This window comes from Equus quagga, unplaced genomic scaffold (genome assembly GCF_021613505.1).
Source record: "Equus quagga isolate Etosha38 unplaced genomic scaffold, UCLA_HA_Equagga_1.0 268.1_RagTag, whole genome shotgun sequence".
In the NCBI taxonomy this organism is placed as follows: Eukaryota; Metazoa; Chordata; class Mammalia; order Perissodactyla; family Equidae; genus Equus; species Equus quagga.
In genome coordinates this window covers 778,954-804,741 of record NW_025799869.1, presented here as the reverse complement: position 1 = coordinate 804,741, position 25,788 = coordinate 778,954, and the positions used below count along the sequence as shown (strand labels likewise).

At 42.7% G+C, this 25,788-nt stretch overlaps 1 protein-coding gene across 6 annotated transcripts in view; it reads right to left on the bottom strand.

The window, feature by feature from the left end:
* LOC124233862 (methylglutaconyl-CoA hydratase, mitochondrial) overlaps window positions 1–25,788 on the bottom strand; it is a 150,680-nt gene that overhangs the window by 5,933 nt on the left and 118,959 nt on the right. For 5 of the 6 annotated variants that reach the window (XM_046651122.1, XM_046651121.1, XM_046651120.1 and 2 more), the window contains one exon: window positions 3,346–3,533. In XM_046651122.1, coding sequence (XP_046507078.1) covers window positions 3,346–3,533 — 188 coding nt within the window. Of the gene's footprint in view, window positions 1–12; window positions 3,054–3,345; window positions 3,534–25,788 lie in introns of those variants that run through there. The other variant, XM_046651124.1, reaches the window with a different exon arrangement.

Here is a 25,788-nt window from a genome sequence, read left to right as displayed (position 1 = left end):
TAAGATTTAAAGAAACAGGTTTTAATTATTTATGTAAATTACACTGTATATCTCAGTAAGTTCAGAACTTCCCATGGCTAGATGCACGGCATTGAAGCAACAATGGCTGTAAGAGAGTTGATGTGAAATTTCCTTGAAGAGCTTTGCAAGGACTAACGACTCCACTGCATCGGCGGGTTACAGAGATCCCACAGCACGCTGCGGCACGGCAGGTCCCAAATCTTTAAAGCTTAGCAGGTGCTGAGCGCCCAGTGGGAGAGTTATCCTTCTTCAGCAATCTCCCTAGAAGCTCAGGAGGGAAAAGCAGAGGAGATCAAGTTTCTGGCACAATAGCACACCCATCAGCAGCACAAGAGAAACCTGGGCTAGAGATGAGGCTGACGCTGTCGCTTCACTGGGCTTCAGAGCGCCTCTGTTTCAGACAGTGGCTCTGCATCTTTCCTCCGCAGGCAGCAATAGTAAACATGTGTCCTCCAGGCAGTGCCCCCAGATCACACCAAAGTGTAAAGTGCAAATTAGTCCTTCAGAATGTGTGAGGGTCACAGAGGAAAGAACTGGGAGTCCTTTGTGAGAAGGAAAACAATGCTCTTGTCTTAGAAAACCACAATCCTCCAGATGCAATTTAGTTATCTGGTCATATTTTACATTCCTAAAAATTGTTTATGGGTGATGAATTAGACTTCAATGGCATATTTTTAAGTGTTTTCTGAATTAAAATGCAAAGGAGACTCTAAATAACAGGCACATCAAAGGACTCTAATAAGCGAATGGATAAAATGCATGACGGCCTGAAAGATGCCATTGTTTTCTATCTAGGCATCTCAATTATCGGCTTTAACCTACCTAAATTCTCTAAGTCACATGCTTAAACACCTTTTCCAGAGGCCAGCTTTCCGAGGCTTAGACAAGCACCTTAGATCCTCCACGTGTGATCTGCACGTGTAGTACACACATTAGCACCATTTTTTTAATGATCAATTCATTTGTTTTTAAACAGAGTGTTCCTCTCAACGAGAATCTTTTCCATCCACTTTTATCACCAGCTGACCCAGACAAGGTGCTTATCAGACTCCGATATGCCCCTTGTGAACATGTAGATATGGATTCAGGGGTCTGGGGAGGGCCTGGGCCTCTGCAGGTCTCCCATGTTCCCAGGGGATGCCCACGCAGCTAGTCCACAGGCCACACTCTGGGTAGCAAGGTTTAATAAACTGTGGGAAACAGGAAAATGAAAATGGTATTACATATGCTTATTTAATTATCTTCTCTTTGAAAATATAAAATAATGCCTCTTCTTCTATACAAATCTTTTTTCTCAGAAAGAAAAATGGAAGTTAACATAGAATACAGAAATCATCTAGAAATACTAATTTTATAGATGCTTTCTAATTATTTGGAAGACTAATCATTCAGTGACAGAGACTACAAAAACAAAAATTTTTCCACCTCACATGTCGTTTTGTAGCTTTGCATATAGTTTTACAGTTACACATATTCTGAAGTCATTCAACATCTCCCCTGACCTGGGGAAAAATTAATTTTAGCAATTAATGTTCTCAGAGGCATGTCCTCCTGACGGAAGGCCGGCTCGGTTTACCACGTGCTGGAGTGCAGCTGGCTGTGGGAGTGGAGGTGCGGAGGGAGAGGCTCTGAGGCAGGGCGAGTTGTGGGCAGTGATGGCATTAACCACAGACAGTCATGGGAGAAAGCACTTAGTTCCCAGGAATGAGATATGGACTCTGAACCACAGAGACGCCAAGGGGCTAATGAGCCAACTGGGTGGAGCTCTGGAGCAGGGAGCTGAACTGTCACGTCCAAAGACCAAGCGACGCCGGGAGTGCCAGGGCTGGAAGTATGCCATAACCTTTCTTAAAAACGCCCTGTATTTCAACTGAGACAAGCATTGGTCATAAAGTTTAAGCCAAAGGAAGTCATTAAACCGCTACTTAGTTAAACTGTCACTTCTCCTGATACGTGTACCTCTCCTCTCTCTTTAGATGGACATTTCTGTTATTTGGGAGAAATACTAATACTAAAGTTACAGTGAGAGCTTTTCCCCCCTTTTACTTCTTACAGAAAAAATAAATAGAAATAGTAAAAATAAATATCTAGAAAGCTTTACTTTTTACTGCTTTAAGCAGTAAAAATCTTTTCTATTTGCTCCCTCTCCATCAATTCAGAGGGTAAGGCTCTCTTATCTTATATGGGGAATAAATTATCTAGGGCCCTGCCCTGAAAGAGCTTACAGCTTACCCGTTAGTCGAGAAGGACTGGTATCAACAACAGGCAGTGTGGTTTCAGAAACCAACTCAATCGTGAGGCCCCGTCTGACAGATCTCGGGACAGGCGCATCACAGCAGACCTGGGCCTTTGACTGACAACAAAGAACTCCAAGGACACCTTCTGAGACTGGATGCAAAACTCTGAACAAATGTGGGAGTGTATGCATTTTTCTGGAGAGAGAGTTCAGGAGGTTCCCAGAAGCATCCATAGCCCCAAAACAGGTGAGGGATCCTGTTTGAGTTAAATGACAGAATGGGAGAGGAAATTATTTGACTCCAGAAGGGGTTGGGGGTCGTGCAGTTCAAAACTCCATTAGAAATAAAGACAAACAATTAATTGTTTACACTGCAAAATCCTTTAATCTGTGATTTCAGAAAGAAGGAATACTTGAACAATAAACCTGGAAGAATGAGAGAGCGAGGAAACTCTGAAAACAGGACCCTTGGTGCACTGCTACGAATATTACTCATAAGGACTGCCTTCGCTGAGTAAATGTGCAGTGAGTTCCAGATTTGCAAGGGTAATTGTGAGGAAGTACACTATACACAAAGCAGGTAAAACAATGCCTATGTCACCATGAAGAGAGACAATGAGACAAACAATTGCCACTGTTCGAGCAGGTCATCTAAAGCAAGCTATGGCCAGGCATACTTGACTGCGGTCTCCTTGCATATTTGTGCCTCGATGTGTTTCACCTCGGGGTGAGCCAGTGTGACAGCCCATCCATCGCTGTTTCTTTCCACGTGCATGGCTCAGGTCGGAAGGGTCAGCTGATGAACAAGTGAGGTTGCTAGAAGTTCTGCCCCATGTGACCAATGTGCATGTGACAATCACCAAAGCACGGCTGAAGCATGGGCCTCGGATTATCTTTAAATCCTAACTTCAATTCTGAAGGCTCTTAATGTAAACAAGCACACTATTTCTAGTTTCACTGCTACCACGGACTTCTCTACTTGGGAAGCAAGCCAAGGACATCAGAGGTACTAGAGATGATTGTTGTTTCTGTCGATTTGCTCTAAAGTGATCTAAAAGGAGGAAAAAAGGAAACGTAATCAGACATACCTGAGGTAAAAACTCTCTTGCCAGGTCCAAAGCTTTTCTGTAGGCAGCATCCCCCTCCTGGTTCTGCTCTAGGACGTGGCTGACCAAGCCCACTGCTTTGGCTTCTTGGCCATCGAGCACACGCGCAGAGAAGATGAGCTCTTTGGCCAGGGACATTCCAATGGCGCGTGGCAGCCGCTGCGTGCCCCCTGCAGTGGATGGGAGAGAAAGAGCAGGCAATGATTTCATACCCTTTAGTTTTAACATTTCAATGTCTCATTTCTCCATTTATAAAAATAAACCAGGGCCATAAGTTTATATGTCAAAATTATTAACTAGAAAACTACTTCAAAACAGAATCTAATTTCTTAGTTTATAAAATTGATAACACCCCAAAAGCACTTGAGAATCTTCTATCATTATTAAGTGATTCTGACACTTGACTATCACTAGCGTCACAGCTGGTGTGTTTTCTGAATCGAGTCCACAATCATTACCACATCAGGAACCACAAGATGGCCAGCGATGGGCAAGTAAAGCTGTCCCTTAGCCCATCCACCTGAGGAATGACCGGTCCATCAACCTTGGCATTTTTCTTTCAGTTCAGATAAGACTTATCGAATTCTGAGAAATTCAACTCATGTGCTTTTAAATAATCATGTATGGTAAATGAATTGTACACTAATTTTAATTTAATAAAAATAAAACAGATTAAAAACTCATGAAAACAGGCTTTGTCCTGGTGGTGTTTATTTTTTCCTGCAAGTACTAACTGTCCCCTGTGCACTGCTCCATGGGACCCGTCTGTCTACTCACTCCAGGATCTTCTAGGGATGAGGCCAGGATCTCGTGAAACAGAAAGCTGGACAGAAGCAGGTAACATCCTTATTGGTAGCCTCAATTTCCACCAATAAGAACAGGACAACAGCTACAACATTAGGATTCATCTAAATCGTATCCTTCAAGTGGCTGCGGGGCTGCCCAGGGCACTGGTGGCCAGGGGGCAGAGGAGCGGCTGGTTGCCCAGTTTCAGAGGAGCTCAAGCAAACTGGGTTTCGTTCAGCCCACCAAGGTGAAAGTGTTTTTTTCTGTGTTAGTTACCAACATTTAAAAATGGTGGTGGGTGGGTGATTTCATACACAGACTGATTTCTGCCTGGAAGTCACCTGCAGCTGCACCTTCTGGCTGCAGCGCACGCCAGGCTGCCACAGCTGCCACCACTCTATCACTCCCGTACTTCAGACTGGGAAGTGCTGCTTCCTTTAAACAACTCGAAAAGGAAAGCAAAATCTTTTCTTATTCACATCTCAGTCAAAAGTGGGACAAAGAAAAACAAAGACCACAAGTTTCAAGAAAGCATATTTCCCTTCAGTAATTAAGCATATTCCGCCATGTTTAACAAACAAAGCCATGCCTGCACTGGAAGAACGCACCTTACTATGCTCTTATTAAGCAACCATATTAGGAAGCAGAACCTACCTGTATTTAGAAATTTGGATGACCAAAAAAGGAAACAAAAACAAACCTCAATGAATTGGAAAACAACTGACATTTTCAATAGGGACTGTTTTTGAACACAAATGAGTTGCTTCTGTAAAATGTAGTTATATATTAATTTTTTACACTGCCTAAGCAGTTAGAGATGGTGAGTTTTAAGTGTTTTACTCAATATGGCAGAAAATGTCTGAAAAAATGGAGCACTGACCAATTTAACTCTAACTGTAAATAATGATATTGCTCAGTGTAATAAAGACAGGTTTGAGAAGTCACAGGGCAAGCTGCATGGAAAAGACAAGTCATTTATGGTGTTTCCAACGGCAGCTGATTAGGAGAGAGATATAAATAACACAACCCAGATAGCTATATTTACTCATGGAGCTGATGAGAATTTTCATGAGACTGAAGAACTTATGGATATAGTATTCATGGTAAGCACAACATTAGGAAATGATTCTTTTTTGTGTTCTGTGAAAAGTTTGATGTAGATTGGTCAAAACTAACAAATGTGACCCTCAACGGTCATTGTTAATGACACACTTTTTATTCGACTGAAACTCAATATTTTGCAAGCCCGTAAAGCTTAAGTCCATTCATTACATCATCTCATTTATAGTATCATTCTCCAGGAATAAAGATTTTGTAAACATTTAACAAAGGAACAGTCATGAAACTACCACCAGGAAACAGATCCAGTCCCTTGAGCTGGACGGCATACAGCTCACAGCTCTGCCTGATGAACTGGACGCATAAGAGCAGTCTGCGGGAGGACGTGACGTGTGGGTGAGACGCATGGTGTCAAAGAGAGCTTTCTGTTCTGTTGTAAACAACACATCATAGGATCCCAGGTAAAGGCCTCACCTTGGCTCACCAACTAACACTGCTTCCAAGACTTGGCCTTTTTGGTTGACAGCACAAGTCTTCTACTCTAGGAACCTCATATAAGCGAAATCATACAGTATTTGTCCCTTTGTGACTGGCTTATTTCACTTAGCATAATCTCTTGAAGGTTCATCCCTGTTGTAGCATATGTCAGAATTCCATTCCTTTCTAAGGCTGAACAATACTCCATTGTATGAACATATGTTTTGTTTATTCCTTCATCCATTGGTGGAGACTTGGATTGCTTCCACCTTTTTGGCTATTAGGAATAATGCTGTTATGAATATGTGTATACAAATATCTCTTTGAGAGCCAACTTTCAATTCTTTTGGGTAGACACCCAGAAGGGGTATTGCTGGATCATATAGTAAATTTATGTTTAATTCTTCTGAGGAACAGCCACACTGTCATCCACAGCAGCTGCACTGTTTTACATTCCTACCAACAGGGCACAAGGGCTCCTACTTCTCTCCATCCTCACTGACACTTGGAATATTCTGTTTGTTTTTGGTTTTTTTAGATGTTAGCCATCCTAATGAGTATGAAGTAGTATCTCATTGCAGTTTTTGATTTGCATTTCCCTAACAACTAGTGATACTGGGAATCTTTTCATGTGCTTATTGGCAAGATATTGGCTATATCTTCTTTGGAGAAAAATCTACTTAAGTCCTTTGCCCATTTTTTAATTGGGTTTTTTGTTGTTGTTGAATGTCTTTATATATTCTGGATATTAATCCCTTATCAGATATATGATTTGCAAAATATTTTCTCCCATTCCATGGGTTGCCTTTTCACTCTGTTTGATAGTGTCCTTTGATGCACAAAAGTTTTCAATTTTGATGAAATCCAATTTACCTATGTTTTCTTTTGTTGCCTGTGCTTTTGGCATCATATGCAAGAAATAACTGCCAAATCCAACGTCAGGAAGTTTTTCCACTATTTTCTTCTAAGACTTTTGTAGTTTCAACTCTTACAGTAAGGTCTTTGATCCATTCCAAGGTAATTTTTCTACATAGTATAAAGTAAGAGTCCAACTTCATTTTTTGCATGTGGAAATCTAGTTTTTCCAACACTATTTGTTGAAGTGGAATTCTTAAATGGTTACACAAATATGTGATTTAATTCACTCATTTCTACTGAAATTTTATCTTCATGAAACCTGTTTGGTAAGAAATTCTCTGGCCCACGTCCCTATGCTGCAATCAGTGTGCAGAATCAAAGACTGATGGTCTGAACTACATTTTTACATTTGTAGAACTGAAGGAACTGCCCCAGGCATAGACAATTTGTGACTTAGAACTTTACAGAAATGATACGACCTGTTCAGTTTGCCTTTCTCAGTTAATAACTGATAGTGGGAGCAAAGGGTTGGACAAATGGAAGTTACCGAACTGTAGCAGAGTATGATACAAAAAACTAAACACGACTGACATGGAACCTCAGATTTCTATAAATATCTCAGGAATAGTTACCCTAAATAGAAAATCTTCTTATGCCGACATTCTGTTCCAGTTGGAAGTACTTCTGTTTATGCTCAGCTATCCTCTATTATGAAATTAAACAAAACTTAACACTGCTGCTCATCAGGGGCGCCAAGGCTCAGTGCGGCACATCTCACAACCTGAGAGAGAAGACATGCCGCTGAGACCTGCTGTGGAGGACAGGCGTCCCAGCTCAGGCTCCAAATGCAAAGGGAAGTACTAGAGAGAATTATCTCAATTCACATTTTATTCATTCTGAATATTAAATTCCAGTATTAACCTAGAGTGAGGTGAAAACGAAGACAGTGTGTCATATTTCTGTCAGTTGATTTTCTCACGCTAGGCTTACTTCTCTAGATCATACAATGGGCTCAGTGCCTGTAGAGATCTGAGTTCAGGATCAATGAAGTGCCACATCTAAATAGTCTTGGGGACTGATGAAATTAAACAGTGGAATTAAAAACAGAGTTGTCCCCACTGGAATTAAAATTGTTCCACTGACAGCAGCCCTAACGCACTCAGGATCATGGCGCTCGACAAGCATCTATCTATTCAACTCACGCCACTGTCCATCCCAATCACTTCTAACACAGAGCCCCGCTCTGAGGCTCAGAGAGTTTTAATAACTTGCCCAAGTCACAGAGTTAGGCTGCAGCAACATGATTCAAACCAACATCCGCCTGATTCTTATCTACCACGTGGTAAGAAATTAAAGAGTAACTTACGAAATGAATTCACGGCTTGAGATTATTTTATAAAATAAAACGGGTGTGTGTGGTCAATATAAGTAGGTACACAATGTAAGCATCCATATACATATATCAAATGTGCCCAGAAACTTAAGTTGTCTCTGTGGGGTCAACTGATATGTAATGCTCATTTTTTTTCATTTTCTCTTGCTGTATTTCCAAAATGTCTTGCAATATATGGCTAATATGATACTGTAACAGGAATAAAAGTGCTACTCCACTTTTGAAGACCACAGGACAAGGAGGCAAAGAGCCAGCCATTACATAAAAGTGTCCCACAGCACTTCCTGCCCATGTTCCCAGGAAGCTCTCCAGGCTTCACGAAGCCTCGGCTCTCCTTGGCTGCAGCGGTAGCACTAAGGGATCAGGTGTCAGCAAGCAGGACACTCATGGGTCACTCCTGCAGGGACCCCAAGGCACCATGGAAGACAAGGAGAAACGCGAATGTGAGCTGAGAACTGCCATGACCGCTCACAGACTCCTGCCAGAAAACACGTACCTCAACCATTCCTAGGGGCAGTAAATTTAGAGCACATTTGGCTTCCACAAAAAAACAACTATTCCTGAGTCACTTCACCTGAGAGAAAAAGGCAGGCTGTGGTGTCCTAGGAAACTGCATGAGGGTTTATCAGAGTGACAAGCGGAAACTGAGTCCCAAAGCCACATTACAATGAAGAAAAGGAAGCATCCTGGCCACTGACCCTTCCCTTTCTAATGTGAGAATGCTCAGAAAATGCTAGCTGTTTCCTAAGGCTTTTTGCCTTGGCTCTGCCAACAAGGAGATTCTGGTTCAGCGATCTGAGGTGGGACCTAAGGTTCTGCACTTCTAACAGGCTCCAACGTTCAGCCCAAGAGACAGTGGGATCTGCTGACCCACTGCTACAAAACATAAGGTGGGAGACGATTCTTTTCTAACAAAGCAACAGAATTTATGTAACTAAATGAGTATTCACCACTTCAGAACAGTCACCTCAAATGCTGTGTACTTGTTATTCAGGACCATTCTGGAAGTCCTCTTTTGGAACTAATTTCCAAGATGACAACACATTTGTCCATTCATTCAAGTACTTATTGCAGCTTCCAGTTCTAGGCATGGGGCTACCGCTGTGATCCAAACAAAGGCCCTGCCCCCTGGAGCTCACACTCCCTGAGGGTAGCCCACAATAAGCAACAAATAATACCATGAGACAGCAGGAGAGTAGTTTGTCGGGGTGTGGGGTGCACACAGTTTAGATAGGGCAGCCAGGCTCTGAGGAGGTGACACTGGAGCCAGAACCAGAGGAAGTGAGGTGCGCACAGTGCACAGCTCTTGTGGGGACCGAGTGTGACTCTCAGAGGAGCACAAGGAGGCCAGAGTGGCTGGAGCACAGAGTAGGGTAGTGCAAGTGGCAGCAAGTGCAGCCCAAGAGGAGTAGGGACAGATCCTGTGGGTCCCCTGGGCCCAGAAGGACCTAGGGTTTACTCTGAGGGTAACAGGAAGCCACTGAACATCCAAGAGAATCCTCTGAAAACAGTTGTGTGGGATCGTCATTCTCTAGGGAAGATTTGGGTTTGAGGACAAGCTATGGTCATTATAAGCCACGAGTATGAAGGAGGGAGGGAGGTGTTCATACTGTTTGTGGTAGGGCTCCAACAGGTTCAGAGAGAAATTCCAAAACAAGTTCCTAAACGCTTTCAAAGTCTGTCATGTTTTGATTGCCCAATATCCCCCTTAAAAACCATCCCATTCAAAATCCTGGTCTTGCTTTGGGAGAAGCCCCAACTTGTGTGCAGACTGGGACAGGAGAGAATCCCTCCAGCGGAGGCTGAGGGAGCCAGACCTCCTTCTCTCTGCCCTGGCACAGCTGGGCAGGCATCCAAGTTAGCTGGTCCATTGGCTGTTACTTCTCAGGACTGGGAGTCTTGAATGGGTGACCTTGTAACAAGGAGACTTTCGGAGCTTACAGGCAATGCAGGGCAGTGATGTGCAGACCTGATGATTCTTGTGTTGTGACTCCTGCCACAGTGCGGACTCTCTGGCTCCAGGACTCCAGTTTGTGCTCTAAGCCTTGTTCTCTAACTACCTATTGATTCTGGGAACCTTACAATAAATTTCCTTCTCATTTAGGGTAGCTAGATTCAATTTCTATTCCATGACTTCCAACATTATAAATGATACAATAACATAACTAGTAATTTTATTTTTCTCTCTCAAAAATAGATGAAGCTGAATGGGAGCTATCTGTTTTACTTTTTGCAGGTAAAATTCATTTGTTCAATTACTAATTTATTGGTTGAGTGACCTAATACAGTCATGTGTCAATTAGTGATTGTGGTACTATCTGAGAGATGTGTTGTTCGGCAATTTCGTTGTTTGTGACCATCAGAATGTACTTAAACAAACCTAGATGGTATAGCCTACTACACACCTAGTTGGTATGTACTAAGATTAGTACATATGGTACTAACCTTATGGGGCCACCGTTGCGCATGCAGTCCCACGTTCACCGAAACGTTGCTACGTGGCACATGAATGCCTGTGCCAGGCACTGTCCTAGGTGCTGAACAAACAGTGGTGAACCAGAAAGACCATCCCTAATCTTGCCAAGCTTACACTTTAGAGGCAGAGAGGGAAGAAAAAGGGCAATAAACAAGAAGACGGACAGAGAGAAGTGAGGTTGTGATGAGCGTTATGGAGAGAACTTAAGGTAGGGAAAAGGTTCTGAGATAACACTAGATGGCTAGGGTAGACTGTGTGGTGGGGGAGGGCCTGCTGGATGAAGGTGAGGCCCACGTCTGAATGCTAACAAGGCAGCCACGTAAAAATGAGGAAGAACAACACCCAGTGAAGAGATCAGCCATGCGAAGGCCCTGGGGGCAGCTGAGCTCAGCACGTCCAAGAAGACAAAGGAGGCCACTGTAGCTCTGGGGAAAAGGACGTGAAGGAGCAGAAGTAAGGTTGGACAGGCAGGGTTCAGATCACACAGACGCAGTGGAGGTTTACATCTCACTCTACCTGTGATGCAAAGACCACTGGAGGGTTTTAAGTGGAAAGTGACATAATTCAATTTGTGTTTTAAAAGCTCTTGGGGGCCAGCCTGATGGCAGAGTAGTTAAGTTTGCGTGCTCCACTTCGGCAGCCTGGGGTTCATGGATTCAGATCCTGGGGGGAGACCTACACGTTGCCTATCAGGCCACGCTGTGGCGGGCGTCCCACATAGAAAATAGAGGAAGATGGGCACAGATGTTAGCTCAGCAAGTCTTCCTCAGCAAAAAGAGGAAGACTGGCAGTGGATATTAGCTCAGGGCTAATCTTCCTCACACACTCACAGAAAAAGCTCTTTGTAAGCTTGCCAGAGAACAGAATATAGGGGCAAGATCAAAACAGGGTGCCCAGTAAGAGGCTCCTGCTGTCCTCCAAGTGCGACATGATAGGGGCTTAGACTGAACTAGGGCAGAGTGGGGAGGAATAGGGGGACAGATACAGGGTAAGTGTGGTCCAAAACTTTTATGCAGGGAGAAAGGAAAATCAGTCTAATACCTAGATGTCTGGCTAGAGTGTGGGAGTAGAAGGTGGACGCTGGGAAGACAAGGGGTGGCAGAGATGCGCTCTGGCCATGTAGCTATGAGGGACTGTCTCCTGACACTGGGAAGACGGGAGGTGGCAGAGGTGCACTCTGGCCATGTAGCTATGAGATGTCTTTTATGTATAAAAGTGGAGCAATCAAGTATGTGACTGGATATGCAATCTAATGTTTATTAATGATCACTATCACAGAGATGACATTCAAAGCCAGGGGCCTGGAGGACATCACCTAGGGAGACTGTTAAGACAGAAAGGAGCAGAGAGGGAGTCAGCAAGACCCTGAGAAGTGCCCAGTGGAGTGAGTAAGGTAGCAGAAATGCAGGAGGAAGGTGAGCTCAGCTGGAGCCAATCACTTCTGGACATCTACCCCACCACCATTCACTTTGGCCTTCTTCCAATGACGAGAAGTCTGCAGGAGCCTTCCAGGAAAGATTTTCCTCACTGAAATAAAGACAGACACCCAGGAATAAAGAGGTCTTCTCCCAGGATGCTGTCATGTCTAATGTGACACTTGGAGCAATGGCAGCCACCTTGGGAGCATGATGGAAGCCAGCAAGAGAAGAAACTTTAAAGATGACATAGCAGAAAGATGTCACTAAGCTCCTGAACTTACCAACCCTGATACTGCCTTACTTTGTGACTTCTTATGACATTGCAGGGTATTTTCTTACTGTTCAACCTACCTAAATAGGATTTCCTATTATTTGTACCAAAAATGTCTATAAACGTAAATGGATTGAGGAAAGCGATCTGAACACCCATTTTGAAGAATGGAAGCAAACATACTGAGGCAGTACGGTAGAACTGCTGGGCAAAGTTAATTACACATTTGAGATACCTGGTCATGAGATGAGTTAGCATGGCTATCTATGTTTTTCCAGCAACTCTAGTCATTTGAGGGCAGGCCCAGAGTAGGCAGATAAGCTGGAACTTTGCCAGACAAGTACAAGAAGAGATGGGGAGCTAAGTAATTAGCAACAGTGAAACTTATTGGGCAGACACTATGTAATAATACTACATAATGTATTATTATGTATATTATTATGTATAATAATGTAATACTATGTAAATGTCCTAAGCACTTCCTGTGTATTAACTCATTTAATCCTTCCACTTCCCCTATAAGGTTGGTGCAAAGGGAGTTGAGGTCATTTGCAAGGAAGTCCTTATCACAAAGGACCATAAAATCTAAGCTGGGTGAGGAGAGGAGAGATGGGCTGAGAGGGAAAGTGTCCATGGATCTGATGACTCAGTGAGGCCCAAGAAGTACTGGCAGGTTGGATGCTGCACAGTGAGATGCAGGAGATTTGGATTCGGAATGGGGCCATTATTGATGAGGATGAAGTCTAGGGTATAACCATGGGGGCAGTGGACTAAGATGGGAAGGAGGCAAAGACCCCTGAAGGTGCAGATACAGAGCTGAAATTCAGTTCTGCAGACAACATGAGATAATCTACATACAGTGCTTATCACAATTCCTGGAACAAATTTTGTGTTTTACAACCTGCTGAATAGCAAGTATTGGAATACTGGGAATCCATCCTTCTAAATGGGAAAAACAATAATACATTCTTAGCCTATCCAAAAGCTCCAAAAAGTTTCCCCAAATATCAATAAAATAGCTGGGAAAAACCTCTTAAACTGCTACGTAACAGTCTACCATGATTTTTGCAATAATATTTAGCATTTCAAACACCAATTACCTAATTATTTAACACAACAAATTCATTAGGGGATATGTTTCTGTGCAGAAAACAAATCTATCAAGTACGAATTACCTTTCCTTCTATGTGGCATTAAACATATAATGTACTGAAAATAAACAAATAAAGAATTATATAAATTTTCAAACTGTTTACTGGTCAAATGAAAAGTTCGGGGGGGTGGGGTGAGTCACTGCTGCCCTCGATGAAGGGTGGAGGTCAGCGAAGGTGACAGTGTGCTCCTAAGGGAGTGAGCAGAACTGCAAATACCCGAGGTTTGTTCACGTCCAAATCTAACTCTCTCCCTAGCACTCAACTTCTGGAGGCAGGTGGCTCTGGACCCTTCTCTGTAGCCACAGACAAAACAACAGGATGAAAACACTCAAAATGGATGTCTGCCTTGTTTCTTTTGCTTCTGATCTATCAGTAATACAAAAATGAGTTTGTGACTTAGTTTTTAAATGGTTGATTTTTTTCCTTAATAATTTTCAAAATAGCAAGATGGTTCCCTAGCATTCTCCAGTGGTGACCGTAAGTTTTTAACCTTTGAGAACCACCATAAACTTACAGATTTTAACATATTTGATGCATTAGAATCCACTGCAGTTTTTCTCTTTATTGATGCTCAAACTACCCCATCTTTGCCAGCGGGAACTTACTTAGATCGGCTCTAGAGTCCTTCTGACACGACCTGAACAGTCTTTGAAAACTTCTTGTTACCTGGTATCACTAAATGTTCCAAGCTCATCTCGTACATTCCCTCCCTAGACCTTGAATCAACTACTTCCCCATAGCCCTGGTTCCTTTCAATGAAGCTGTTAAATTCAAAAATTTGACACTTCTGCTAATATTATGACCACACTTACTTAGCCATGGTTTCATATCACATTCTGCATGTTCTTTTAATGATTTTCTGTTGAGTTTCAAGGCTTCTCTTCTTCAAACAAATGATGATCACCGAGGATGAGCGCTAACAAACGAGAAGAGGGAACAAGTTCTTTGGCAGTAGGGACTTTGCTATGCGGGGCTTCCAGATGCTTAACCTTTTCACTGTCCACTTTATTAAATCCAGCCTCTTTCACAAGACCTACAATTTTATTACTTTGATTTAACCACTTCCTTGAAACCTTAGAAGTCAACCACAAAATTTGGGAACCAATTTTCTCAAGGCTACATAAAGATCACGAATGGCCATGCAAGTTCCTTCTGTTTCTCCTTTGCTATCCTCAGATGGAATCTTCTATCCTCCAGGTTATCTTATGTCCAAAAAGGTTGCTGAAGCCTTGCCATCACATTTCCAAACCAGTTAGCAGAAAGGAAGAAAAGAAGAAGGGCAAGAAGGTGCTCAGTTTTCAAAGTCATTGATTAAGCTCTAGCCAACAACTTCTGCTTCCACCTCACTGGCTAGAGCTTGGTCACATGTAGCTGTGGGAGGCAGGGAAGGTCGTCTTCTTGCTGAGCATTTTGCCATAGCATGGGGAATAAAATTGGGACTCTATTACTAAGGGAAAATGAAAATGGGTGGGCAATTAGCAGTCACCACTGCAAGTGATAAAACTGTTTTAATCATGTAGCAAAAAGTTTTCACATTTATGTATTATTTGGACAGGATGAAAATATATTTGTAATGTCACATTCTTGTTCAAAATTTTTCCATCATCTAATCTATTATTTTGAGAAGGCATCAAGAAATTTTTTCCTCTAGATAACACTCTCCTGGGATTATACCACTTAAACAAACTTATTTTAAAGTAGCAACCTCCACATCAGCAGTGGCTTAAACACAACAAGCATGTTTTTGCCAGAGAAGAAAAAAATGAAAATTTTCAAATTATGAGGCAATCTCCGCCCGCTCCTCTGTGCTCCCTGCTGCCTCGTGGGCATGCAGAGCTTGAAGGCCAGGCGAGGTCTGGGCAGCAATCCGGGACTGCGCCCTTCTCCTCCCAAAGGCCTAACCTGAGAGCCTGAAATAAACCAAATACAGATGCTGCTTTCCTTTTGTTATATTTACAGGTATTTAAATAGCTGAAAGCAAGCTTTATTTGACATTTCACAATTTTAATGTAATATGTAAATAACTGAACGTGACTTACAGTTTTGCATTATCAAATATGTTTCAGTGATATTTACAAGGTAGAAAATGCCAAGTGTTTTCGTTTTTGTTTTTTGGATTTCTTTTTTAGCCTTTATCTTTTCCCTTCTCTTGTGAGTTCATGAAGAAAGAAGCCATTCTAACAAAGGAGGATGCTTATAACAAATACTTCAAGTCAAAAGTTATGTAGTTACCGCATTAAGGGCATCTGTTGATATAATTAGAAGTGATCTCTGACTTCTAAAAGTAAATATCACTTTTGAATTACTTCTAAATCCCCTCTCATAAACAGAAAGCCCCATGTAAGGTTACTCTTTCCTCAAAATGTGTAGGAACATTGCAGTAAAATGTTAGCTTTGGATTATAATGCCTGTTGCAACTGATTACTTGGAACTGTCAGTCAGAGGGCTTCAGGCAGGAGCTTTCTTGATAGATCTGGGCTAGATGCTTACGAAACTGATTTCCTCTTGCTTTTACAATGAAACATCAAGGTCAAAGAGGAACACACTATGTGAACAAACATGGCATGTTTACCAGTCCCATAAAAGATCGTGTCACAATCATACAAAAACAATAAAAATATTTATCCCCCAATTTGTGACCACTGTTGGAAGTGTTGTAATACTTTTCTATTCCCTGAGGTTTTTTAGCATGTTGTAAAGCAATGAGAGAAAACACACACACACTCTTAAAGAAAACAAGACAGGAATAACTGAGGAGAATACGTAACTGGCTAACCCTCAGCAGAACCTCCTGAAATACACCAAGCTCACACTGAGGTATTTGAGCACTTAGAAAAAGCTTAAAAACTTTTAAGACTTGGGGCAAGAGAAGAAAGGATGGACATCAAAATTGTTTTCTAGAGCAAAGAAAGCTAGCTGGCAGCACATGAAAACCTTTGTGATACAGCTTTGGTTAATACTTATTATTGAAGGTTTTTATAACTATTATCCATTCACTGTTAAGAGAAACAGATTCATGAAGAAGAGAATTATATTTAATATGTTTACAAGTATTTTTTACAACAAATATTTGAAGCACTGTTATATCTTTTTTTTAACTTTTTTTTTTTTGAGGAAGATGGTAGCCCTGAGCTAACATCTGCCACCAATCCTCCTCTTTTTGCTGAGGAAGACTGGCCCTGAGCTAACATCCATGCCCATCTTCCTCTACTTTTTATGTGGGACACCTGCCACAGCGTGGTTTGACAAGTGCATAGGTCTGCACCTGGGATCCGAACTGTGAACCCAGGGCTGCCGAAGCGGAACATGTGAACTTAACCGCTGCACCACCAGGCCAGCCCCTCTTTTAACTTTTGAAAAATATATTGTTATATACCAGATGTAACATAAACTCTTACTTTTTAAAGAGTATTATAAAGACCGCCATGATGCGTATCTGTCCATTTTGGGCCACAGTGTCTGCCACCAGCACAGTGTGCTCCTCTGCTGCTCTCTGCAGTGCGCGCAGGCACTGAACTCAGCCGATTGCCCTCATAGGTCCTCCTGCAGAACCTCTCCTACCCAAGCATAGCCTCCCAGGAGGTGAAGGACTTCAGCCGGGCCAATCAAATTGTCTCTTGCAACTTGGATGATGAAGGGAGCCATGGAAGAAGGAAGGAAATGGTTGCATCCATCAACTCAAGCAAAGGCTTCCAAGCAAATCTGTTTCAAACTGTACTGTCAGACAGAACTTTTGATGTGGAAATGGTCTGTGTCTGGGCTGTCCAACATGGGGTCACTAGTCACATGTGGCTACTGAGCACTGGGAACGCGACTAGTGTGGTTAAAGTTTTAATTTTAGTTTGTTTTAATCAATTTAAATCTAAACAGCACATGTGGTCAGCAGCCACAGTACCAGACAGCCCAAGCCTGGCGTTTCCTGCCCCTTCAGCTTTTCATGAGCTCCTTTTTGGTTACAATGTTTATTTCTGTTGTAAAACCAAAGAAACTCTGCTACAATCCACAGAGCATTTCAACATGTACAGCGTCTGAGTCAGTGATGCAGCTGAGGCGCAAGGTCTGCGCGACTTCCCCACAGCTCCCCCGTCTGGCGGGAGGATGCTGCCTAGCACACAGGGAGAAAGAGGCAGCACATGCCTGGCGACAGATGTGTGTTCTACAGTCTAGGCAACCTCTGCCATGCGAAAACGAGAAGGGGGACAGCCAGAAACCAACGATTCATCTGTTCTTACAACACAGCTGTGTACACAAGCAAAGTAGGTGTCAGCAAACTGGATCAAAACAGAGATCTTCCAACAGCCTGCAACATGGACCTTATCCCAGGTTGCTTGAAGGTAAATATAATAATTGCTCAGAGAAAACAGAACTAATAGAAAGAAGTGATCTAACGGACTCTCCATATTCTGATTTCCATCTAGTGTCATACATTTATCAGGCAAATACTGTTGCTGCAGTAACAGAAATTTCCTACCTATAGTAAAAATCTTGTCTCATAATATGCCACTACAAGTATGACTGTTTTATATATATGTTATGTCTTTTCCATTTTAATCCCTAGTTTTATAGATAATATATATCTTATATATGATAAATATAATTGGTTTACAGTCATATTAGTATCTAAAGCATATCACAAGAATATGCCTAGGCTGGATATCTCCTCCCTTTTGAGATTACTTATATGTAGACAACTGTGGTGTCAAATGAATATGAATACATATATGTATATGTATATGTGTATGTACATACATAACAGCCTTAAAGAAAATTCTTGATTAATTTTCTTTAATACAGTGCTATTTACTAGAAATACAATGTTTCATGCTTATCTCACTGGATAAATCATATAATTACTGAAAAAAGTTATCAAATTTAACAGCTTGATATCTATAGACATCAACAGATTTCACCGCTTTGTGAGTTGTTACCATTTTATACTTTAAAAATAAAACACTTCCGAAACATCGAAAACAATTCCACAATATTATTCCCTAACCAAGTGGATGGTGAATATGGTAAAGCATAAACCACGTAGTCTGTGCCTTAGGAAGAACAGTTTCATCACCTCTAATGACTAAATAAGAAGGACTGTATTTGTTATTTAACGTGCATTGCAAGTCACCCCAAAACTTCATGGCTTAAACAGCAAACCCACAGACCCACAGTTTCTGTGGGTCGGGAATCCAGGAATCGCCTGGCTGGATCTTCCAGTTCTGGGTCCCTCGTGAGGCTGCAGTCCTCTGCTTCCAGGCTTACTCACACAGTTGTCAGCAGATCACTCAGTCCCTCCACACATGAGCCACTCCACAGGGTTGCCCCTTGACACGGCAGGTGGTTCCCCAAGGAGAGCAATTTGAGAGAGAGAATGCACGAGGTGGGAGCCACAGGCTTCTACTAATCCAACTGAGAGGCGATTTCCCACCACTTCTGCCACAGTCTACTAGACAGAAGCGAGTCAGCAGACGCAGCCTTCACCCCGAGGGGGTGGATCACACACGGGTGTGAGCATTTTAGAAGCTGCCTACCACAAGGACTAAGACTGATTAAGCAACACACACTGTAAAGGTCATCTTTTTTTCTGCTCATCTTTCCTTTACCAAAAAGCAGTTTTTTCCAAGAGCAAATTCACAGACTATTTCCCAAAATTTCAAAATCATCTTTTATTCTTTCAAAATCAAGGAGGAGATGAACCGAACATGTTAACCATTATCTTTAAACATAACAGAGGGGAAAATGGGAAGAGTATAGTATGTTCCTTCTGGAAAGCTAATCCAATGAAACAGTCTTTGCCAACTAAAATCAGAAGCAGAGAAAGTGACACCCACACCCTGACGGTGCTTCCAGCTTTTCTAAAATGTATTGATTTAATTGTATCAACAAAAAGAATGGACCCTGTATTTCATAAAAATTGGACCTTGATGTTTTCATTAAAGGAAGGGTCCAATAAAGGGCTTAACATGTAAGTGGAAAATCCTCAATACCCAGATGTTTTCTCTCTGGATAACACAAAACATCTGGATAAGTAGAGACATAGAAAAAAATTACTGATAAAAGAAACAACATGTATAAATATTTGACTAAATGACTGAACAATGGAGTGGACATGAAGATTTGAATACTTTTGATTCTCCTTATCAAAAGCAGGTCACATGATAAAAATTGGAAGATTCTGGCACAGTAGCACCATTATTAATAGATTAAAAAACCACCATTTAGTGAGAACTCATTATAAACTGTGTAATTTAACACAGTATTTCTTATAGTTTTTGCAAGAATCCTATGAGGCTACTACTACTATTCTCCTTATTTGACAAATCAGAAAATCAGAGGCTCAGAGAGGTAAAGTAATCAGCCCATGCCCACTAGCAAGCCAGTGGGTGAATTAGGTATGCCCGCCTGATCCTGCAGCCCACCTGCTCCTCCTAACAGCAAGCTGCCTCCCCCCAGAAGAGGCCAGATGCCGGGCTGCTGGAATAGTCATCCTGCCATAGGGCAAACCTTTGGTGGGAGTTCGTTAGCATAAGAATCTAAGTAGATAACTGGACCAAAGGGAAAAATGAATTGTTACCCATTGGGTCTGGTATCAGAGGCAGTGAACAATGGCAGAAAGTTTCAGAACAAAAAGCACCCAGGGGTTAATTCCCACTGGGCAAGTGTTGCTGGAAAGAAATGAATTATCACACAAGGTTCACAGAACGGAAGGCACACCTACTTCTGCCATCTTTCCTTCCATTTTGGCAGCAGATCTTCCTCTCTCTGATTCTCTGCTCTCTGAGGCTGGCCCACCTCTGCCTTATCCTACGGTTTTAAGGCTAGTGCTGTAGGAAAAGGGCAGAGGCATAAGAGATGTGGAGCTGACCACAAGGCACAAAACCTGCAAGGAGGGTGCCTGGGCCAGTGTGGCCACATTGCACCCTGACACTCTCTGAGGTCTTCTGTGTAGGGCAGCCCACTTTTTTTTTTTTTTCAACTTTGAACAGAAAACAAACATCAAAATGAGCAAAACAAAACAAGCATGATATTTCACAGTAGCTGAAACGAGAAAGATGAACTGGTTAACGTTACTCCTTATTGGAAGAACCACCAAACGTTTTGTGAAATGACAGTACGAGACGATTTTGTTATTTAGGGAACTAGTCAACAAGTGTTTCATATTAAGAAAGTGGGATGAGCCATCCTTCAAAGCAAATCCAAGCAGGATGAAGCAACTCTAACTTACTGGAAATAAATTATTTTTGTAAAATATATCCAATATCCAGTCAGTTTTTCAAAACTCTAAGTCATGTTGCAAGAAAAACAGAAAACCTGTTAAAAACAAACCTTCTCACCACACCCAAAACAAAATAAAATACATACCATAAAACAACTAAAAGCCCCTCTCAAACCATTAAGAAAAAGTACCCACACCACATCATAACAACACACATATATTCTCCCACACCCATTGCTCTTTCAAGTTCAAATGGCTAATTTACAAAAAACATCCGATACATACTTTTTTTAAATGTTCACTGTACAGTATTAATAGAATATCAAATTAAATAACAAAACTGTCATAATAAAATACGGGGGAAAAACCCCAAACATTGGCCACCTTTAGACTTCCCAGTTACTCATTTTGCTCCTCGTTACTCAGCTTGCTCATAAACAAATAGAAACTTCAGCTGCAGGTTTAATAAACACGTTCTTATATATTTGTTAGAGTTTCATATTTCAAACTATGCTAAGGCACAGTTGGACGTAAAATGCACTTGAAACTGACTTTCTAAATGCTAACCTTCTTTTCCTTCACACCCACATCTCACAACTCACTTCTTACACACACTGTGGAGTGTGTGGGCAAATGGCCAGGAGAAGACAGGTGAGCCCTCCTTCACTCTTCTCCCAGAGGCCTGCAGACTGCACACCCACTCATGAGAGTCTCCACAGAGGCGGTCCCTGAACCCTCCCTGTGCCAGGAGAACATCTGGAGGGAGCGTCCGGACACGACAGGTGTTCATTATTGCCATCCTAGCAAGAACAATGAATGTTCTGTTTGTTACCAGCACTCTACAAAATACAGCTTATGTCAGCAATAGATTGACAAAGGTGCTCCTCCGAAAAATTGTTTGAGACGCAAATTTTAAAATTAAGCCATATTGTCAATATTTTAAGTGGAGACCTCTTTAAACACTGAAAACATAATTTGCATTGATTACAAATTGAAAATGTATATTACAGATTTTTCCAGATAGATATTTGGCTAGCTCATAGCTAACTCCTAGACTCTCTCTTCAGAAAGCAAGGAAAGTTAGTTGGAAACCCAATGCAGGAGGGAAGGAGAGGTGGAGACGGAAGAGCAAGGAGAGGGAAGAAGGGGCGCAATCCTACGGCCTCCTTGAAAAGCAGAGGCCGGGGATGACATGACAGATCTCAAGTGTGGGCACAGCATGGCACACTCTGAGCCACATCTCAGCCCCAGAAGTCCCATGGGCATTTCTCTGTGTTGATACCACCAAAGCCCCTTTCCCACTGGAAGAAAAGGGGTATGAATGAAGCCCTAGGAAATTTGAACATCTGAACCCTTTTTGATGGCTTCTCATGAGGCCGTCCCACAGGATGGGGAGCTCAGCATTTTGGTTTTTATCTGAAAAGAGAAAAGGTGGAGAAAGAAGACAGAAAGTATCATGAACACCTAACCACTAATCACCTTAAACAATGAGCTGGGATTTAGTAAAAAGGAAGGCAAAGTGCAGACACCAGACAGGCAGAACAGGATACTCGAGCAGGAGAAGTGCCTGAGAGAGAGGTCTAAGCTGACACCTGTGAGAGCAGCTGACTCCACCACCAAGTGACGTACATTTGGCACTTCATTTAATCTTTCCAGCCTCATGAAGCACAATGAACATTACCCTCCACAGACAGGAAAACAGAGGTCCCAAGTTGGGGCTAGGCAGGCATGCGGCCAGGATGCCAGCCTGGGCGGCCGCTTCACCTGCTGCCCTTTTGAGGGAGACACCCTTGATCGCCAGGCCCTTCCCAAACACACACACACGCACATGCGTGGATTTCACCCATCCTCTCTATCTCAAGCTGGCAACAGAGTGCTCAGAGGGGCTGGAGGTGATGAACAGGGACAGGAGCAGAGCCTGTGAGCACAAGGGCCCTACTGTCCTAGGAGTCCAGGCCCCTGTCCCCAGCTGGGGAACAAGGTGAAACAAAGGGTCTATCTCATGGGAAACAGTAAGGGCCCTCACTGGTGGAGGGACCCCTGGGAAAGGACTTTTATAAAGCTGCATGATGGACTCCTCTAGCCCCTGGTAGGGGATTCCTGCCTCCCCTCCTCCCATTCTCTCAGACAAGAGGAAAAAACAAGAAAGAGTCAGCCCTCAACTCAGAGTTCAGTCACTGTGAAACAGAACCACAACCCTGATAGAGGTTCATGCTAAAAACCACATGGGAGATGAAAAAGACACAGCACGGTAACCCTACAAAATCCACCTGCTTCCTCACTCCTCAAAGCAAACCAGACAAGCCACCCGCCGAGGAAAGCCAGGGCACAAGGCATGCTGAAGACACAGTCCTTCATTGACAGACGCCGAATGCCAGACCTGAAGGAAAGTTCCTGTAATTTAGAGAAGACATGAAATCAGTACATGAGACCCAAAGAAAGAATGATAAATAGAGACAGGGAAATGAAAAGTGAGATTGCAGAGCTAAGAAAAACAGTGAGAACCAAAACAACATTATTATAGAACTAATAAATGAATTAGAAATAGCATCAGTAAAGATTAAATAAGGCTAAAGACAGATATCATGCTAAAGGTAAATATTCCCAAAAAAGATAGTGTAAGCACACAAAGAAGTTAGAAGCTACTTAATAAACACAGGACAGACAACTATTTAACAAAGAAAACTGCTGTTCCTCATGGAACACCGGACAAGGCCATGGATGAAAAGGCACACGAGGAGGATGGCAAAACAGAAGGCTGGAGAGAGCTGGGGTACCTCAATGTCACCCTAAGCAGCTGAACCATGCCACACTGGCCTCCCCCAGACTTCTCACATGAAGACACCCAAGCCCCCGTGTAAGCCAGGTGAGCCAAGTCCTGTTACCTGACTCTTCCCTCTGCTCCCCCAGTCCTGCAGCCCCCCTGTACTTTTAGTTCATCGATGCAGCCCATTCTTCCCACTGTCTGAATCCTTCAACCACATTCCTGCCAAGATCCTTAAATCTTCTTCTTAACCTTGCCACACCCTTTATCTTTCATTGCGCCCAACTGGCAACTCTCAACCAGTCAATAAACTGCCCTTCCACCTTCTCCAATTCCCTGTGTGGACAGTACAGCATTGCTGCAGGAAATCACGAAAGCTACGGAATGGGACTACTCAGAGTTCAGTTCCCAGTGCTGGGAATGGCCCTGGTCAAGGGAAGCCCTGGTGGCAGCTAACGCTCTTGGTCCTTCTACAGGTGGGCCCACACAGCCCCACTCCCTTAGCCCTTCCCAGCACATGAGAGGGTCTCTCACCTCTTCTCTCCAGTCACACACATACTTGGCGGGATCTCTCCCATCTCCTCCCTCCCTCTTGGTCTGTCCATCTGTCTTGCCCTCACATGTGCATGCATGCAATACCTCGACTTCCAACTTCCCTGTCTCCTCAGGTCTAAACTGCTCCTGCCCGCCTCCTCACCCACCAAGACCTGGTCTCAGAAGGAAGCGCCCCATCTCCAGTTCAAAAGGAACCCCACTATTTCCTCCAGGACTGGAGACCTCAGGTCGCCATATTGATATCATTCTCTCTGTATTATTGACTCCTCCTGCTTAGTGGGGTCTTCTTTCTCTGACTGTAAGCATGCTCCCTTCATCGCCATAGATAAAGCATTCCCTAAAACACTGTTCTTCAGTTATAGGAAACCTGACAAACACTTAAAACATAACAGCACAAGTCAGCATTTCAGGAATGATTTTTGCTTGTTTATCTGGCAGCAGTATCACACATTTAAGTAAGCTAATTTCATAAAAACTAAATTTACATGCTCTATTATTTTGACTTTAATAAATGATTTGTCATGATAACAAGACACATGAGACACCTCAGGTTGAAAAAAGCATCTGTTTCAGGGGAAGTATTGGCTATAAAATAGTTGGGCTTTTTTAACTTACATTTCTCAAATAATTCTGAGAAGTTTTCCCACAAAACAAAGAAATACAAGAGTCAATTCTGGATTAAAACCAAGAATAGTGTAAAAATGATAACCAGGGTCCAAGCAAAAGAGCAGACTGCAGCTCTGCCCTGGCTGGCTCTGGAGTCCAGGAGCCACCCCCCAACCCAGGGGTCAGTCAGTGATTACATAGGACATAGGACGGGGGTGCAGAAAGCAGGGGTTTCACCAGCACCTGAGAGCCTCCGCCTACACTCAGAACATGCCAGAACCAGCCTGCAGGAGAAAGAAAGACGGTGGAAAGGCTGAGTCAACCAAGTTGTCCAAGGGGTCCATCCCGGACCAGCCAAGTGGGCCAGCAACCAGGCATGTGAGCAAGCTCAGCAGGACCAGACCTGCCAGAGGGGCCCAGCCTAAATCACTCACCCACACGTACGTGAGCTAAATAAACGGTTATTGTTTGGAGCCATAGACTTTCAGAGTGGACTGTTACACAGCATTATTGTGGCAACAGAGAGCTGGAACACAGACAAAATCCCTTATGGGGAACAATCATGAGAAATAAAGAAAGGCACGACCGTACTTAATTATTCCTGAAACATGGCCTGAGAACACAGAGGGTAAACCCACAGCAATCAAGGGAAGTCCTGAGCCTCCCTATCAGAAGCCAAGAGCGGAAGCAGATGAAACGATGTGCCCACTGCCTGCTTTACCGTGAAGTCTTAGCGGGACGCAGCTGCGATGAGCGGTCAAGGCAGAGACTACATGGCCCGCAAGGCCTGACGAATTTACACCTGGTCCTTCATAGAAAAAGTTTCACACCCCTGATATAGACGACTGAAAAGAAAAATAACAAGCTTGATCTGAGGAACACTGAACCCCATCTATTACTTTCAATTACATATGCAACATGTATGAAAACTAGCTATATGCTAGGTCACAGAGAAAACCTTAAAAAAGACAAAGGAGTTCACACTAGTCTGCCTTCTTTGTCTGCAGAGTAACAAAGATGAGATATCAAACAAAAATAGACTCCACAGCCCTCCATGTTTCAAAATTAAAAACACACAGATACGTTAAATGGCAGGTAAATATGTTAAATAAATAAAACAGTTAAAAGACAGATAAAACTTATAAACAACTGACAGGACAAATTACCTAATACGGTTAATATCTCAACCTTTCTAAAATGCATCTATAAATTTAACGAAAAATAAATTTAAAACGTCTAACAGGTTGACTACGGTTTTGAGAGAGGGACTAAGTTACTTGGATCAGACAATTCTCCAACTGAAAACAAAAACATTGGGTGGGTTTCAGGGTTTAAAAAAGACATCTAGTTAAAAGACTGGAGAGCCAAAAAGAACGGCAAGGAACTCCAAGGCCACTT